General features: G+C 39.6%; 1 protein-coding gene across 1 annotated transcript; it reads left to right on the forward strand.

Moving 5' to 3' along the window:
- The first annotated feature begins 9,670 nt into the window (after nt 1-9,670).
- Nucleotides 9,671-11,029, forward strand: LOC117925980 (gibberellin-regulated protein 14-like). The gene is made up of 2 exons (XM_034845075.1): nt 9,671-9,910; nt 10,778-11,029. The coding sequence occupies exons 1-2, from the start codon at nt 9,671-9,673 to the stop codon at nt 11,027-11,029; spliced, it is 492 nt and encodes a 163-aa protein (XP_034700966.1).
- Nucleotides 11,030-19,512: the final 8,483 nt, after the last annotated feature.

A 19,512-nucleotide genomic window follows, 5' to 3' on the forward strand; every position in this document is an offset into this window, starting at 1 on the left:
TTGCCTTGAAACCCGAGCAAGGTCTGAGGGGTATATGGTGAAAATCTTTAAAACCTGGTGCCCTAAGCCTTCAATGGTTGGGAGTCACTGACCTCAATGCTCATTACATGGGTGAATAGGTGGAGTTTAACATACTGTAGGAGCTTGGGGATTTAAAATTCATTCTCAAAAGTCCGGGGTGAAATCCAAGGAGTCAGTGGTTGAAAAATCCTTAAAGCTTGATGCCCTAAACCTTGATTGGTTGGGCGTCATCAATGGACCCCCGTTACATGGACAATTTAGAAAAGAATGCCTTTAAGCTTTGCATTCCTACAAGAAAAAAATTGTGAAAGAAAAGAGGTGCGTTCTTAACCTATTGGAGGTTGATTAGTTTGCTAAGCTTTGAAAAGAACTAGGTTGAGGGGAGAGATTAGTTTGACATACTATATCCGGAAACTAATAAATAACACATAGATTTTTGTGGAAGAGTAAGGATTGGACCCTTGGGAGTGGAAATTATTTTGAAGCTTAAATTTGCATAATGCCTACTCTTTATGAATTGTGACTAGGCAAATTATTTGATAGCTCCTATTGAAGTTTGAGTTTTATTTCTTTCATTTTCCATGTGAGAGTGTGATCAGTCATGCCACTTAAACATTTTTTGGAGTGATCAGCATGATTTTGTAAATTTATTACTTTTATTTTTATTTTTTCTCTCCTTCATTGCTAAGGGATTAGCAATATGTCGGTTGGGGGGAGTGATTACTACTCAAAAAGTGTTATTGTGTAGCTTGTAATTAACTCTTTTAAACACCCTTGAGTAGTAATTATTACCTTTTAACTCAATTGGCATGTTAAGGATCATTGCAATCATTTCTAATCAAATTGTGTTAAGTTTTGGTGTTTTTTGATAGCTTTCTGCTCACCAAAGCAATTTAAGAATGAGGGAGAGCTATATATAGTTCATGGCAAAGCTTTTGGAAGCTCAAATTCATGAAGAAACCAAGCTTTGGAGCCTCATAGTCCTTTGCCTTAGTCGTTCAAAGTATGCAAGGAAAAAGCAATGGAGAGAGGAAAACATAGTAAGGAAAACAAAGGACAGCAGCTGCAGTCTTCCTTCGCACTTTTGGAGCATTTCCCGAAGTCCATTTTCTCCATGCTATATACCATTTCAAATATCATGAAGTCAAGAATCCAATGCTTCAAACCGTGTATGATTTGGAGCTGAAATGAGGAAGATATGGCCTTCGGAAGGCAACTGCATCAAGCTGAGGGACAATTTCGCACCTTGCGAAATTGGAACTTCAACGTGCGAAATTTAAAGTGGATGGCAGCTTTGTAGTCGCGGTGAAGCCAAGCATTCAAAGTTGATTTTGAAACTTGTGAACTTGGATCTCAACATGCGAAAGTGGATTCTAAGTTACGAAATCAACTTGCGAAATTTTCGCAAATCACCATGCAACGTGCGAAACTGGGATATTTGTGCCGACTCTTTTTCTTCTGATATTTTTGTGTCTAAATTTCAATTTTCTCCTTGTATTCAGCCACTCATGTAATTCCTTAGCTAGGAAGTATCCAAGGAAGGGTAAATTACCTTCCTATATAAACTCTCTTGTAAACACTAAAAAGGGGACTCTCGGGGAGCTTTCTCCAGGAGACCAACTATTTTAAATTTTACACTTAGTGAAATACAGAGATCTCTTTTGCTTTCTTTTTCTCTCTACTATTTTCTTTTTCTTGGAAGCCAAACAACCTCTAAGGATGTTTTCCTAGAGGATGAGAGGCTAAACTTTTGGTTTCTTGGAGTGAAGGAAGCTAGGTGAAAAGTCCAGATGCAAAGGTGGAAAACTCTCGTGCATTAAATACAGGTAGTTGGAGTTCATAAATGGCTTTGAAATCTAAAGTTTTGCTTTAAATCCCTTAGAACCACTTTGAATGGCCAATACATGGTAAGCTTTAGGTCTCTGTGGATACTTATTGCTAGATCCATATCAGACCATCAGTTATCATGTACGAGCCATTGGAAAGTGGCTCAAGGTGAAGACCCATAATGTCTAAAGCCATTAATGGAACTTGACTACCACTTCTATTGACTTTTTATGATTAAATCTTCATTGTTAAACCTATACCAGTTTGGGAAACAACCATCCTTTATGTTGTTGTCCCCAGTGCGAGAAGAAAAATCCGGAATTTCCCATTTTGCATCCTGAACTTGATCCTAGCAACCTCTAGCTCCGAGAGACTTTCTTTCTTTCTTTCTTTCATTTCTACCTAGTTCTATATTAGTTTAGTTCCAAACACCACTTTCAAAGCAAATTTTATTTTCTTTTAAAATTTAAGTTGATGATAAAGGAAATCATGAGACTCAATTTCTAATCTAGAGTCTATCACTGGTAGAGTGACAACCCATCCTTGAGTTCGACCCTAGAGCTGCTATACTATAGTAGCTTTGCTACGCCAGTATAAGTTCATAGGATTTATAAATATTTTTGATTAAAATACTCAACTAGGCATGAATCATATATCTTAGAAGATAGATAATCTTCAGTACTCAATCTCAAGGCTCACCAACCTCAACACAGTGCAAGAAAAAGGTAAGTTTCCTTCTCAACCTTATCAGAATCCCAAGGGTATCCATGAAGTGGAGGCTTAGGAGAGAGAATCTTCACAGGTGAGGGAAGTCAAAACAATGATCACTCTCAGGAGTGGCAAAGAGGTTGATCTTCCTACATCCAAGCCATAGCATGAACCAGAGAGTGACGTAGAGAAAGAGAAGATGGAGGAAATCAAAGGAAAGAGAAAAGGGAACAGTGCAAAGAAGGAGGACCTTGAATCTATTGTGAATGAAGAACCGGAGAAGACCATCAACCAGGAAGATATGATGAAGAAACACACGCCTCCACCTTTTCCCCAAGCTTTGCATGGCAAAAAGGGAATCAATGATGCATCAAAAATTCTTGAAGTGTTGAGGCAAGTGAAATTTAACATCCCTTTGCTAGACATGATTAAACAAGTTCTGACTTATGCAAAATTCCTGAAGGACTTATGCACTATAAAAAAAGGGTTGAATGTGAATAAGAAAGCCTTCTTGACTGAGCAAGTAAGTGTCATTATACAGTGCAAGTCTCTAGTGAAATACAAAGATCCGGATTGTCCTACCATCTCAGTGATGATTGGAGAAAGCTTTGTTGAACTTGGGGGCAAGTGTGAATTTGCTACTCTACTCTATCTACAGGCAATCAGTACTTGGAGAGTTGAAGCCAACATCAATCACTCTATCTCTAGCAAATATATCTATGAAGATTCCAAGAGGCATGATTGAAGATGTTCTAGTTCAAGTTGACAAATTCTACTACCTAGTGGATTTTGTTGTTCTTGATATGGACCCAGTTGCCAAAGGAACTAACTATGTTCCTATCATAATTGAAAGACCATTCCTAGCTACATCAAATGCTATCATCAATTGTAGGAATGGAGTCATGCAACTTACACTTGGCAACATTATGTTAGAGCTCAACATCTTCTATTTGTGCAAGAAACAATTCCATCCGGAAGAAGAAGAAGGACCAAAAGAGGTGTGCATGATTGACAACTTAGTGGAGGAGCATTGTGATCAGAAAATGCTTGAAGATTTGAATGAGAGTCTTAGGGATCTTGATGACACCTAAACCCTCAGATTTGCTTGGTACTCTGCCCCCTTGGAAGATGAGGGAAGAAATTCTGTCTTTATTTAATGGGGAGGAGACACAAGAAGCTGTTAAGGAGGAGCCCCCAAAGCTTATTGATCGCGTGCCTAGCTGGTGTACCTTGAGTTTGGTCCTCAGACAGGAGTAATCAACAAAATTTATAACCTATATCACCATGCGCTAGGATAGCCTTAGCTAATATAGCATAGTGGCTCTAGGATCGTTCACTGGGAAGGGTTTTCAACTTACAACTTATACCAATTCAAAGTTAAATTGGTGCTTTTTCATTTCAAGGTTAGCTTAAGAAGAAAACATAAACTTTGGTTGAAAAAGGATTTGTTTTAAGTGAACTAAAAAGAAAGTACTGGAAATTACTTATGAAGAAAAGCATTCCTTGGAGTTTTAGGTTCACAGGGAGGCTCCTCATGCAAAAACAAAGCTCCGGTCACTTGAATCTTTTCCTCACATTAGAGAATTAACATATAGTTAATTCTTTAACTGGTGTTGTACAAATGCTTCCCTTTAATTGATTTCAGCACTAATTCTCTCTCACTGATGCAACCTGCAATGGCTCGTGCCTCTCACCTAGCATTTGCCATTCAAGGTGATCATTAACCTTGGACTTCCCTTCTCAAGCTCGCAAGAGATAACTAATGGATGTCTCCTTAGAGTCCAAAAGCTTACCAAGTGTTGGCAATTCTAGAAAATCCTACCTTCAAGTCACCTCCCAAAGGCTCGCAAGAGATAAACTAGTGCATCTCCATGGATGGAGATCACTTGCCTTACCAAGTGTTGGTCCAAGTGAATTGAAGTCATTTTAAGTTAACTAAAAGCATAGAAATCATTAACGAGGCACACTTTCTCTTCATTAAAAGTTGAAACAACAAAACTACCGATTCTTGCATTTAGGGCCTTACCTGGCTACCTTAGCTCCAAGGAACTAAAAGTCTAGCCACTCATTCTCTGAGGAAACATCCTCTGAGCTTGTTTGGCTAGTAAGAAAAAATAAATATAATACAATCAAATTGAGTAGGTAAGGTAGAGAAAAAACTCTATATTTTACTTCCTTCAAAAACTATACAAAAGATGTCTTTGAGAACAAGCTCCCCGACATATATCTGTAATGGAAATTACAAACAATATAGATGAGGCTATTTACCCTTTGTTCTTGCTTAAAGACTAAGGAATCCTATGATAGGTGGATTACAAGGAGAGAATGGGGATTTAGACATCAAATATCTGAACCAAAAAATCTAAAAATGTCGGTCACAAATATCGGGAAGCATTGAGGAGAATTTCGCAGGTGTGCAAGATGGCTGCGAAATTTCACAACCTGAAGGACACCATTTCGCAGCCAAAGGTTGATTTCGCAACCATCCTCTTGTGATTTCGCAGCCCGCAAAATTGGCCTTCAACTTGGTGTGATCGGCTTCCAATGGCCCTAACGCCTTCATTTCAACTCCGAATCACGCACCGTTTAAAGAATTTGATTGCTGAATTCCCAAGCTTCGAAATGACATATAGTATGCATAAATTGAGATCTAGGAAGTGCTTTGAAAGTGGCTGAAAGTTACTGTCCTCTTGAATACTTTATGTTAGATTTCTCTCTTTGCTTTCCCTCCTTACATTCATGATTTGCTTATGGCAAAGAACTATAAAGCTTCAAATCTTTGGTTCTTCATGTTATTGAGCTTCCCATTGCTTTGCCATGGATTCCAAAGAACTCTCCTCAATCTTGGATTGCTTTGGTGATCAAATTACTAACAAAAACACCAAAACTTACACAATTTGATTAGAAATGATTGCAAAGGTCCTTAATATGTTAATTGAGTTAAAAGGTAATAACTACTAATCAAAAGTGTTTAAAAGAGTTAATTAAAAGCTATCAAATAGTACTTTTTGAGTAGTAATCACTTATTCTGAAGTCATTACCCATGGAGTTGAAGTATGCATACCTGGAAGAAAACAAGCAGAGCCCTGTTGTTACTTCTTCATCTCTTACCACTCCTCAGGAGGATTGTCTACTTGAAGTCCTCAGGAAAAAACTCTTTTGACATCTTTCATCCCATATAAACTTATCATCCTTAGCCAAGAGTTCATAAAGAGGCTTTGAAAGCTTAGAGAAGTCTTTTATAAATCTCCTGTAGAACCCTGCATGGCCTAGGAATTGCCTTACTCCTTTTACAGTTGTTGGGGACGACAATTTGACAATAAGTTCCACCTTTGCTTTATCAATTTCAATGCCTTTCTTGGAGATGATATGGCCAAGGACAATTCCTTGATGTACCATAAAGTGACATTTCTCCCAGTTGAGCACCAAGTCCTTTTCAATGCATCTGTTAAGAACCGCTTCCAAATTGACTAAGCATTCTTCAAATGTACCTCCATATATGGTGATATCATCCATGAAAACCTCCATAATTCACTCCACCATATCACTGAAGATACTAAGCATACATCTTTGGAATGTTGCAGGTGCATTGCATAAACCAAAAGGCATTCTTCTGTAGGCGTATGTTCCAAATGGACATGTGAAAGTGGTCTTCTCTTGATCTTCAACATCAATTTCAAATTGAAAATACCCTAAGTACCCATCCAAGAAACAATAGAAAGGATGGCTAGAGACTCTCTCTAGCACTTGATCAATAAATGGCAGTGGAAAATGATCTTTCCTTGTCACAGCATTCAATTTCCTATAACCAATACACACCCTCCAATGGGGCCATTAGAGAAGGTTGAACCCTCACATGCAAGAGGTGGTGCAAGCTGAAGTGCTTAAGCTACTTCAGGCTGGTATTATCTATCCCATATCAGATAGCCCATGGGTGAGTCCTACGCAAGTCATGCCAAAGAAATCAAGGATCACGGTGGTGCAAAATGATAAGGGAGAAGAAGTTTTGAGATGCCTCATTTCAGGTTGATTATAGAAACTTGAATGTTGTAACAAAGAAGGACCACTTCCCATTGCCATTTATTGATCAAGTGCTTGAGGGGGTCTCTGGCCATCCATTCTACTATTTCTTGGATGGTTACTCCAGGTATTTTCAAATAGAAATTGATGTTCAAGACCAGGAGAAGACCACTTTCACATGTCCATTTGGAACCTACGCATACAGAAGAATGCCTTTCGACTTATGCAATGCACCCACAACATTCCAAAGATGCATGTTAAGCATTTTTAGTGATATGGTGGAGCATATTATGGAACTCTTTATGGACGATATCACCATATATGGAAGTGCATTTGACGAATGCTTAGTCAACTTGGAAGCTGTTTTGAACCGATGCATTGAGAAAGACTTGGTGCTTAACTATGACAAATGCCATTTCATGGTACACCAAGGAATTTTCTTTGGGCATATTATCTCAAAGCAAGGCATTGAAGTAGACAAAGCAAAGGTTGAACTTATTGTCAAGTTGCCATCGCCAACAACTGTCAAAGGAGTAAGGCAATTTCTTGGCCATGCTGGGTTCTATAAGAGGTTTATCAAAGATTTCTCTAAACTTGCAAGACCTCTTTGTGAACTATTGGTAAAGGATGCTAAATTCGTATGGGATGATCAATGTCAACGGAGTTTTGAAGAACTGAAGATATTTCTGACGATTGCTCCAATAGTGAGAGCTTCTAACTGGAAATTGCCCTTTGAAGTGATGTGCGATGCCAGTGACTTTGCTATAGGAGTTGTTCTTGGGCAAAGAGAATATGGAAAGCCCCATGTGAGCTACTATGCGAGAAAAATGTTGAATGAAGCGCAAAGAAACTACACAACCATATAGAAAGAATTGTTGGCTATAGTTTTTGCCTTAGACAAATTTCATGCTTACTTGGTGGGGCCTTTCATTGTGGTTTTCACTTATCACTCAGCCTTGAAATATCAGCTGACTAATCAGGATGCAAAAGCGAGGCTGATTAGATGGATTCTCTTCCTTCAAGAGTTCAATCTTTAGAACAAAGAGAAGAAAGGAATGGAGAATGTGGTAGTCAACCATCTATAAAGGCTAGCCACCACACATAATTCCCATAGTTTGCCCATTAATGATGATTTTCTAGAGGAGTCACTCATGATGATAGAATTTGCTCCTTCGTATGCTCATATTTCTAACTATCTAGTTACTGAAGAAGTTCTAAGTGAGTGGAAAGCATAAGATAAGAAGCATTTCTTTGCAAAAATTCATGCCTACTATTGGGAAGAGACATTTCTATTCAAATATTATGTGGATCAAATAATATGGAAGTGCGTCCCTGAACAAGAGCAACAGGAGATCCTCAGTCATTGCCATGAAAGCACATGTTGCTTCTCAGAAGACATCTATGAAGGTATTGCAATTGGATTTCTACTGGCCATCACTTTTCAAAGATGCCCACACCATGTGCAGGAGCTGTGATAAATGCCAGAGGCTTGGGAAGTTAACACGCAGGAACATGATGCCTTTCAACCCCATTTTAATAGTTAATCTTTTTATGTCTGGGGCATTGACTTCATTGGACCTTTTCCTATGTCCTTTGGCTACTCTTACATCTTGGTGGGAGTAGATTATGTTTCTAAATGGGTTGAAGCGATACCGTGCAAACGCAATGATCACAGAGTTGTTCTCAAATTTCTCAAAGAGAACATCTTCTCTAGATTTGGAATACCCAATGCCATAATCAATGATGGGGGTACTCATTTTTGTAACAAGTCGTTCGAAACTCTCTTAGCCAAGTACTGGGTGAAGCATAAGGTAGCTACACCTTACCACCCTCAGACTTCTAGGCAAGTTGAGTTAGCAAATCAGGATATCAAAAACATACTAATGAAGGTGGTGAATACGAGCAGAAGAGATTGGTATATTAAGCTTCATGATTTACTATGGGTGTACAGAACATCTTACAAGACCATTCTTGGAATGTCTCCTTATCGCCTAGTCTACAGCAAAGCGTGCCATCTCCCCGTGGAAGTAGAATACAAAGCTTGGTGGGCAATCAAGAAGCTCAACATGGATTTGAGCAGAGCCGACATGAAGAGGTTCTTAGACCTTAATGAGATGAAGGAACTGAGAAATGACACCTATAATAATTCAAACATTGCAAAACAAAGATTGAAGAAGTGGCATGATCAGTTAGTCTCCTACAAAGAATTCCAGCAGGGATAAAGAGTCTTGTTGTATGACTCTAAGCTCCACATCTTCCTAGGAAAGCTGAAGTCAAGGTGGATAGGTCTTTTTACTATTCAACAAGTTCATTCAAATGGATTAGTGGAACTACTCGATTCTAACAGCACCAGGAGTTTCAAAGTTAATGATCATCGTCTCAAGCCATTCATAGAGCCTTTTTCTCGAGACAAGGAGGAAATCATCCTCCTTGAGCCACATCAAGCTTAACAAGACAAGTGGTTAGATGGACTTAGTCTATCGGAAGACATTAAGTCCATATATATTTTTTTGTTTTAATGTTGATTTAAAATTTTATTGATTTAGTACTTGTTTTAATTGTGATTTCTTGCTTTAATTTAATTTTGTTGTGATTTAATTTAATTTTTGATGATCAATTGCAGATAAATTTCAAAATAGATGGGAAAAACCTTAAAAATTTTATGGCAGAGGAAAAACCAGAAAAACAAAGCATTTCGCACACCCTGCGAAAATTTCACAGGGCTTGCAAAAATCCTAAATGTCATTCGCAAGGGGTACGAAAAATTCACACACCCAGCTTTGCGAAAAGCTGTGCGAAATTAGAAAGGGTGTGTGAACCCATTTCGCAACCCTAGAGAAATTTCACAAACCCTGTGCGAATTCTAATAGCCTGTGTGAAAACTAACGGTCACTGAAAAGTTTATTTAAACCCCTTCGGGCCCCATTTTCATTTCACACACCCCATCTGCCCATTACGAAAGCCTTCATCACCTTGGGATGCCCCAACTTCAATAGTTTTTTCTCTATTAGACGCCTTGCACCCACTTATTTGAAAAGGCGACCCACACTGAACTTGTGGAACACAGACCCGAGTCTTTCACTCCATTACTGACATGGCACGGATTATGGAAGGCCATACCAACTCTTCACTGTCTCGCAATCCGAGGCCAAGAACCTCCTCTTCGCAGGATTCAACATCTCAGGCCCTCGAGGCCCTGACCATTCCATCTTCTGAGGGTGGAGTGCCCTCTAATCCTCCTCAGCGTAGATACGAGATGTGGAAACCATCGAGTACACCCGAGGTGACTTCTTCTCGCCCTGAGAGCTTAGTACGTCACACTTCAGCTAAGAGGGTTAGGACTTCAAGCCCTAGAGAATCGTCTAGATCTTCATAGCCTGATCATCGGGCCTCATCCAATTTTTAGCGTCCTTCCGACATGTCATCGGAAGGCATCATCAAACGGCCTATGGTCACCGCGTTGCCCATTGACGAAAATTCAGATTATAGAGCCAAACCATTCCATTTCGAGCTATATTTTGACCTCGAGGTCATGCGACAGTAGCAGGAGCTTTGGGATCCATTTGGACTACTCTAGAGGTACCATCTCGAGTACCTTAGGACTCCTAGGGAGTTCTTTTATCCCAGAGTGGCACTAGACTTCTATCAGTCTATGACTACTCATGGTGCCCAGAGTCTTACAGTCATTCACTTCAGCATTGATGGGCGCTAGGGTATCCTTAAGGCTAGACACATTGTAGAGGCTCTACATATTCCATATAAGCCAATGGATCCAGCAGATTTTCGGGAGTGGTCCCCTGTATCTCAGCAGGACATGGTCCACATCTTATCCAGGGGGACCTCTATAGATTTAGTCCTTCTACATAAAGAGCTTCCACCTAGGATGCTTTTAGTATATGTGTTGCTATGGTCCAACCTTTTTCCTCTTCAACATTTAGTGTAGAGGCGAGGAGCTATCCTGGACGCTTTATTTCGGATATCAAAGGGCTTCTATTTCGGGCCATATCACTTGAATATGGCCTCTCTCCTCCACTTTGAGGGGAAGGTTCACAGGAAGAAGCTCCAAAGGGCCAACACTATTCCACTACTGTTTTCAAGGTTGCTCTATCACATATTGGAATATATGGGCTATCCTACTGAACCCCACCTTGAGCGCCGCCACCATTGTCGAGAGTGATTCACTCTCGACAAATGGACACAGTTGGCGGGCTATTCGGCACCTCTAGGAGCCCCACTCAGGCCAACACCTCCAGTGCCACCACAGGTTGAGCAGGCACAACAAGATGAGCTTCCCACGGAGTCTGTACCACCTGCCCCTACAACACTTATGCCTAAGGCCACTTATTCTGCTCCTCCTACCACTCTTGTTGTTCCACCAGATGCACCTACTACATCTGAGGCCTCTATCACCATTTCTGCCACAGAGTTTCGTGCCATGATACATACATTCTAGATACTGACCAGTACACACACTGCTTTATTCCGGCAGATGGCCGCCATGTGTGCTCAGCAAGACCAGCATACTACTATCCTTCGTCAGATTCAACAGCATCTGGGACTTCTGCCACCACCTCAACCTAACATTCCCGGACCATCAGAGCTCATAGCCCCAGTTGAGGAGACCACCAAAGCTGATGTCCCGATCTAGCCCACTCAGGAGGCCACCATAGAGGCATCATCTTCACATGATCCTACCACTACTTAATCATCTCTGTATCTTGTATTTACTTATTATATTAGTAGACATAATTACTTGTTTTGATGTTTTATATTCTGGGATTGGATGTATTACATGATCATATCTCACGTTGTACTTTCTCAAAGTAATACATACACATCATTTTTTATTATATTTTCCATTCTTCTATTTCCTGTACTCATTATTCTTTTGTTTTTTGAATCATGTACTTTCTCCTATACGACTTAGACTCCATGTCACTCAGGAGGTACCACTTCCTTCCTTTATTTTCAATCGCTCTTGCCACATTGAGGGCAATGTTGATCTTGGTTGGGAGGAGAGTTGAGGAAGGAAGTTTTGTTAATAATGCTAGGTTAACTTGTTAAGTTGATTTAGTTAATTTTGCTTAAATTTTTAATAATTTTTAAAGTGTTTACTCTACTCTCCATGATTATTAAGGAAAATTTCTCAAAATGAAATGGGAGAAATTGAATTCTTACATTTTTACTTAAATATTAAAGTTTGTATTATGCTTATCGAGGTTTATGAATTATTGAAACTCCTATTGATTTCAACCTTATTTCTTTCACTTTAATCTTACCACACACTATGCCCATTAGGTTCCAATTATAAGATGAAAAACTATCTCACCCCTTGAACTTATGAAAATTTAGACTTGGTACCTTCGACCTTGTTTTAATAGTGTTGGGACACCTTAATAAAGGCCAATAAGCCTTCAAAAAAAAAAGAAAAAGAGAAAAAGAGAAAGAATAAAGTGTTACACTTGCCTTGAAACCCGAGCAAGGTCCTAGGGGTATATGGCGAAAGTCTTTAAAACCCGGTGCCCTAAGCCTTTATTGGTTGGGAGTTACCGACCTCAATGCTCGTTATAAGGGTGAATAGGTGGAGTTTAATGTATTGTAGGTGCTTGGGTATTAAATTTCATTCTCAAAAGTCTGGGGAAAAATCTGAAGAGTTAGTGGTAAAAAAATCCTTAAAGCTTGATGCCCTAAACCTTGATTGGTTGGGAGTCATCGATGGATCCCCGTTACATGGACACTTTAGAAAACAATACCTTAAGTATTGCACCCCTAATTTTATGAAGAAAAAAAGAGGTGCATTCTTAGCCTACTGGAGGTTGGTCAGTTTGCTAAAGTTTGAAAAAGAACTAGGTTGGAGGAGAGAGATTAGTTCAGCATACTATATTCGGAAACTAAGAAGCTTAACACAGATTTTTGTGGAAGAGTAAAGATTGAGCCTATGAGAGTGGAAATCCTTTTAATACTTAAATATGCATAATGCCTACTCTTTATGAATTGTGATCAGGCAAGATATTTCATAAACTCTTGTTGAAGGTTGAGTTTTGCTTCTTTAATGTCCCATGAGAGAGTATACTCTACATCATGCCACTTGAAAATTTTTTGGAGTGATCAGCATGATTTTGTAAATTATTTTATTATCTATTTTTTTTCTCTCTCTCCTTCATTGCTAAGGGACTAGCAATATGTCGGTTGGGGAAGTGATTACTACTCAAAAAGTGCTCTTTTTATAGCTTGTTATAAACTCTTTTAAACACTTTTGAGTAGTATTTATTACCTTTTAACTCAACTGGCACATTAAAGACCCTTGCAAATGTTTCTAATCAGTTTTTGGCAAGTTTTCATGTTTTGGATAGCTTTTTTATTACTACTCAAAAAGTGCTATTTGATAAGTTTGTAATTAACTCTTTTAAACACTTTTGAGTAGTAGTTATCACATTTTAACCCAATTAACATATTAAGGACCCTTGCAATCAATTCAAATCAAATTGTGTTAAGTTTTGGTGTTTTGATAGTTTTTTATCACCAAAGCAATTCGAGATTAAGGAGAGTTCTTTGGAATCCATGGTATAGCAATGGAAAGCTCAGAAACATGAAGAACCGAAGCTTTGAAGTCCTTTTCCATAAGCAAATCCGGAATGCAAGGAGTGTGGGATCCTCTAGTCTACCCTGCAAAAGATGTCCAGACACACCATCGGAGGGCGGCGGAACGTGGGTTGTGGCAGGCTGTTGGAATGACGTAGCAAGACTTGCTCACTTTAGTCAATGATCCGGACAACATATACGGATAGGATATGCTATTGTCCGGGGTGTGATGATCACGAGTGCCATGTGCTTCTCTCTGAGGGAGTCCGGATAGGGGAGCACGCCGCGTGTCCTCTTGGGGAATCCAGATGGAGTTGCTCCAGATAGCAATGCACGCTCCGTGTCATCAGGGGGAGGGGTCCTTACACCTTGTACACGCAGACGGTCCCCCTTACGACATTCGGATATCTCACTCCCGGAATTCTGTCCGGTCAGATATGTCCGGATCCTCTAATCGGATATTTCACATCTGGCGCCTGATGTCGGATGGGAGAAGAGGGCGTTTCAACTTCCCCGGTCAGACATGTCTGGATCCTCTAATAGCGCTCACCCGGAGAGTTTCGCAGCCATTTTGCACAATGCCGCAGTGTTCTCCTGAAGCTTCCCGATATGTGCGACCAACATTTTGAGATATTTTGCTTTAGATATTTGATGTCTAAATCCCCAAACTCTCCTTGTAATCCACCTATCATAGGATTCCTTAGTCTTTTTATTATCCTAATGCATGGTGATATAGGTTATAAATTTTGTTGATTACTCTCTCAATCAAAGAGCACCAGCTGGACATGAATCAGCTGAGACACCAATTGGGAACGAATCGCTTTTTGATCATTAAAACGAGCCAAGAATGAGGGAGAGTTTTGTATAGTCCATGGCAAAGCAAGTTGAAGCTCAAACACATGAAGTATCCAAGTTTTGAAGAGCTTCGTAGCCTTTTCCAAATCAATCAAGTATTCAAGGAAGAGAATCAGAGAAGAAATCTAACATCCAACAATTTCGTATGGCTATGCGAAATGCCAAAAGGAGTACAAGCTGCAGGACAGAGAGTAAGACTATGAAAAATGAATTTCGTACCCTGTGTGAAATTTCGCAAGCCTTGCGAAATTTTGCAAGCCTTGCCAAAATCCTCCTGTGTAATTTTCAGATATTTTTGCATCGACTCCGTTAGATTTTTATCTTGAGATATTTTGTGTAATTACCTATTTTCTCCTTGTAATCACCTGAAGATATTTTTAGATATTTAGGATATCTAAATGAGGGTTTAAACAATATCTCTCTTTATATGTCTTAAAATATCTCTTTTGTAATATCTCGAAAGAAATTCTAGAGAACACTTGTAAATTCTTTTAGTAAGAAATACACAGAGTTTTGCTCTGCCTTACCTTCTTATTTTTGTTTTTTTATTTTCTTTCTAGCCAAACAACCTTTGGGGATGTTTTCTCAGAGGACGAGTGGTTAGGTTTTTCGTTTCTTGGACTAAAGGAAGCTAGGTAAGGGATCCAAAGATAAAAGTGGGAGTTTTCCTTGCTTTAAATGAGGAGAGTTGTTATCTGTTAATGGTTTTTATTTTAAGGTTTAACTTAAAATCCCTTAAAATCACCTGGGCCAATACTTGGTAAGCTTTTAGGACTCCCTGGAGATCCATTAGTTATCTCTTACGAGCCTCTGGGAGGTGGTTTAAAGGTAGGATAACCTAGAATGGCCAATACTTGGTAAGCTTTTCGGACTCCCTGGAGATCCATTAGTTATCTCTTACGAGCCTTTGAAGGGTAATCCAAGGTTAGGATCACCTTGAATGGCCAATACTTGGTAAGCTTTTCGAGCTCCATGGAATCCATGGATGTCTATTAGTTATCATGTACGAGCCATTGAAAGATGATTCACAGTGAGAGGCCTTTAGTGTTTGAAACCATTAATGGGAAGTAACTGTGGTTTTTCATGGACTAGTGGGATCAAATCTTGGTTGCTAGATACACACCGATTCGGGAGATAACCATTCTTTATGTTATTATCCCCAACGTGAGGAAAAGATCCGAAATCTCCCTCTTTTGTCTAAGGAACCTGAACCTAGTGACCTAAGACTCCAAGAAACCTTTTCTTTGTAATTAATCTCAGTTACTATTTTTGGCTAACTTAAAACCAACCCTTTTCAACCAAAATTATGTTTTCTTTTAAAGCTAACTCACAAAAGAAAAAGCACCATTTCATTACTTTAACTGATATCACTTGTAATATGAAAACCCATATCTATGGACAATCTTAGAACCACTATACTATGCTAGCTATGCTACCCTAGTGTATGGTGAATTAGGTTTATAAATTTTGTTGATAACTCCCGTTTGAGGACTGAATCAAATAGTACACCAATTGGGGACGAATCAGTTGACATGAATGACTCTAGGTCGTGAGCTCAAGGCTTATGATACTATTAACAACTTAGAGTTGTGGTTGACATGAATGACTCCAGGTCGAGAGCTCAAGGTTCTAGATGCTATGAGCAGCTCAAGGTTGTGGATGACTTGAGCTACTCCGGGTCGTGAGCTCAAGCTCTAGATGCTACAAACAACTCTTTGTTATGGTTGATATGAATGACTTGGGGTCATGATAACAAGGCTCTAAATGCTATGAACAGCTTAAGGTTGTGGATCACATGAGCTACTCTAGGTCGTGAGCTTAGGCATCTTGATGCTATGAATAGATTAGGGTTGTCAATGACATGAAAGACTACAGTTCATGAGCTCAAAGCTCTTGATGTTATGAATAACTCATGGTTGTGGATGACATGATCTACTCTAGGTCATGAGCTCAGGGCTCTAGATGCTATGAATAGCTTAGGGTTGTGGATCACATTAGCTACTTTGGATTGTGAACTTTGGAAACTAAATGCTATGAACAACTTTGTGTTGTGGTTTACTTGAATGACTCTAGGCTGTGAGCTCCGAGCTTTAAATGCTATGAACATCTTAGGGTTGTAGATGACATGAAAGAATCTAGGTCATAAGGTTAGGGGTCTAGATGTTATGAACAACTTAAAGTTTTGGATTGCATGAATGACTCGAGGTTGTGAATAAATGACTATAGATACTATCAACATCTCAGGGTTGTGGTTGACATGAACTAACCTAGGTCGTGAGCTCAGAGCTTTAGATGCTATGTATAGCTTAGGGCTATCAATGACATGAGCCAATTCGAGTGTGACCTTAAGGCTCTAAATGCTATGAATTACTCTAAGTAGTCGAGGACATGAAACACTCCGGGTCTTGAGCTCAAGCCAGTAGATTCTATGATTATCTAAGGGTTGTAGAAAATATGAACAACCCTAGGTCTTGAGCTCAAGGCTCTAGATGCTATGAATAGCTCTAGGCTATGACTAGCATGAACTATGTTGGGTCATAAGCTCAAGGGTTTATATGCTATGAACAACTCAAGGCTTTCGATGACATGAGGCACTCTAGGTTTTGAGATCAGGGCTTTAAATGCCATGAACAACTCTAAGCTCAAGACTGTGGATGACATCAGCTACTCTAAGTCGCCAACTCAGGGCTATAGATGCAATGAATAATTTTGGGCTGTGGGTGACATCAACTACTCTGGGTCATGATATCAGGGCTTTAAATGTTATGAAGAGGTCTAATCTATGATTGACATGAATAACACTAGGTCATGAGCTTAGAGCACTAGATGTTATGAATCACTATGGGTTATGGATAACATGGGCTACTATGGGTGATGAAGTAAGGGCTCTTGACGTTATGAACAACTATGGGTTATGCCCGACATGAATAACTTTGACTCATGAGCTCAAGGCTTTTGTTACAATTGTGGATGACATGAGCTACTCTGGGTGGTGAGCTCAAGGATCTGGATGCTATGAATATCTATCGGCTTCGGTTGACGTGAATGACTCTCGATTGTGAGCTCAAGCCTCTTAATGCTTTAAACAACTCAGTCATGTAGATGACATGAAATACTATGGGTAATGAGCTCAGGGCTGTTGATGCTATGAACAACTCAAGGTTGTGGATTACATGATCTACTTTGTGTCGTGAACTCAAGGCTCTAGATGCTACGAACAACTCTAGGTTATGGTTGACTTGAATGACTCCGGGTCGTGAGCTTTAGGCTTTAAATGCTATGAACAACTTAGGGTTGTTGATGAAATTAAAGACTCCGGGTCATGAGCTTAGGGCTCTAAATGCTATGAACACCTTAGGGTTGTGCATGACATGAATGACACAGGGTTGTGAGGTAAGGGTTGCAAATACTATGAAGATCTCAGGGTTGTTGTTGACATGAATGACTCGGGGTCATAAGCTCAAGGCTATAGATACTATGAACATCTTAAGGTTATGGTTGACATGAGAGACTCTAGGTCATGAGCTCAGGGTTGTCAATGGCATGAGCCACTCTAGGTTACGAGCTTAGGGATTTAAATGCTATGTACAACTTTGGGTTGTGGTTTACATGGATGACTCCGAGTCATGAGCTCAATCCTTTAGATTTTATTAAGAACTTAAGGATGTGGATGGCATGAATGACCCTGGGTCATGAGCTCAAGGCTTTAGATGCTATGAACAACGTAGGGTTATGGATGACTTTGGGTTATAAACTCAATGCTCTAAATGCTATGAATAACTCAGGGGTGTGGATGAGATGAGCTACTTTAAGTCATGAGCTTAGAGCTCTAGATGATATGAACAACTTAGGGATAGGGATTAGATGAGTTACTCAGGATCATGAGCTCAAGACTCTGGATGCTATATACAATCTGGAGTTATGAATGATATGAACGACTTGGGATCCTATGAGCAAAGTCCTCTAAAAGCTATGAGCTACTCAGGCCTTTGTTTTCACATGAACGACACCAGGTCATGAGCTTAAGGCTTTAGATGTTATGAAGAACTCAGAGTTGTGGATTAAAGGAATGAGTTGTGATCTCGTGTGCTCAGGCCTCTAGATTCTATGAACAACTCAGGGTTGTGGATGACATGAACGACTATGGGTTTGTGCTTAGGGCTCAATATGCTATGAAAAGCTCAAGTTTAGGGCTGACATGAATGAATCAAGTTCGTGAGTTTAATGTTCTAAATTCTATGAACAACTTTAGGTTATGGATTACATGAGCTACTACAAGTCGTGAGCCTAAGGCTCTAGATGCTATGAACAACTCAAAGTTACGGATGATATGAATGACTTGAGATCCTGTGAGCGCAAGCCTCTAGATGCTAGAACCACTAAGGGTTGTGAATGATATGAATGATGCTATGTCATGAGCTCAAGCCTTTAGTTGCTATGAACTTCTTAGGGTTGTGGATGACATGAACAAATCCAGGTCGTGAGCTTAAGGCTCTAGATGTTATTAACAACTTAAGCTTTTAGATGACATGAATGACTCTGAGTCATGAGCTCAAGTCTTTAGATTCTATGAACAACTAAGGGTTGTGGTTGACATGAAAGACTCCAATTTGTGAGCTCAAGGCTCTAGATGGGATGAATAACTTAAGGCTTTTGATGAAATGAAAGACTCTTACTCTTGAGCTTAAGGCTCTAGATGCTATGAACAACTCAGGGCAATCGTTGACATGAATGACTTCGAGTCATGAGCTAAAGCCTCCCGATGCTATTAACAACTCAAGGCTATGGATACATGAACAACTTTTGGTTATGAGCTCGGGTCTCTAAATTCTATGAACAACTCAAGGTTGTTGTTGACATGAAAGACTTTGGGACATGAGTGCAATGCTCTACATGCAATGAACAAGTTAGGGTTGTGATTGACATGAATGACTATGGGTTGTGAGCTCAGGGCTCAAGATGCTATGAAAAATTTAGGGTTATGGATGACATGAACAACTCCGGGTTATAAGCTCAGGGCTCTAGATGTTATTAACAACTCAAGGTTATGGATGACATGAATAACTTTGGGTCATAAGTTTAGTCCTTTAGATTCTATGAACAACTAAGAGATGTGGTTGAAATGAATGAATTTGATTTGTGAGCTTAAGGCTATAAATGTTATACATAACTTAAGGTTGTCGATGACATGAAAGACTCTAGGTCGTGAGCTTAGGGCTCTACATGTTATACACAAGTCTGGGCTATCGATGACATGAAAGAGTCCAGGTCTTGAGCTCAAGGCTCTTGATACTATGAACAACTCTAGGTCACGAGCTCAGGGCTGTAGATACTATGAACAACTTAGGATTGTTGTTGACGTGAATGAATCTGAGTCGTGAGCTCAGGGCTCGAGATGCTATGAACAACTCAAGACTGTGGATGACATGAGCTAATTCAGATCGTGACCTTAGGGCTTTGGATGCTATGAAAACCTCAGAGTTGTGGATGATATGAATG

The sequence above is a fragment of the Vitis riparia genome, chromosome 12, assembly GCF_004353265.1.
Source record: "Vitis riparia cultivar Riparia Gloire de Montpellier isolate 1030 chromosome 12, EGFV_Vit.rip_1.0, whole genome shotgun sequence".
In the NCBI taxonomy this organism is placed as follows: Eukaryota; Viridiplantae; Streptophyta; class Magnoliopsida; order Vitales; family Vitaceae; genus Vitis; species Vitis riparia.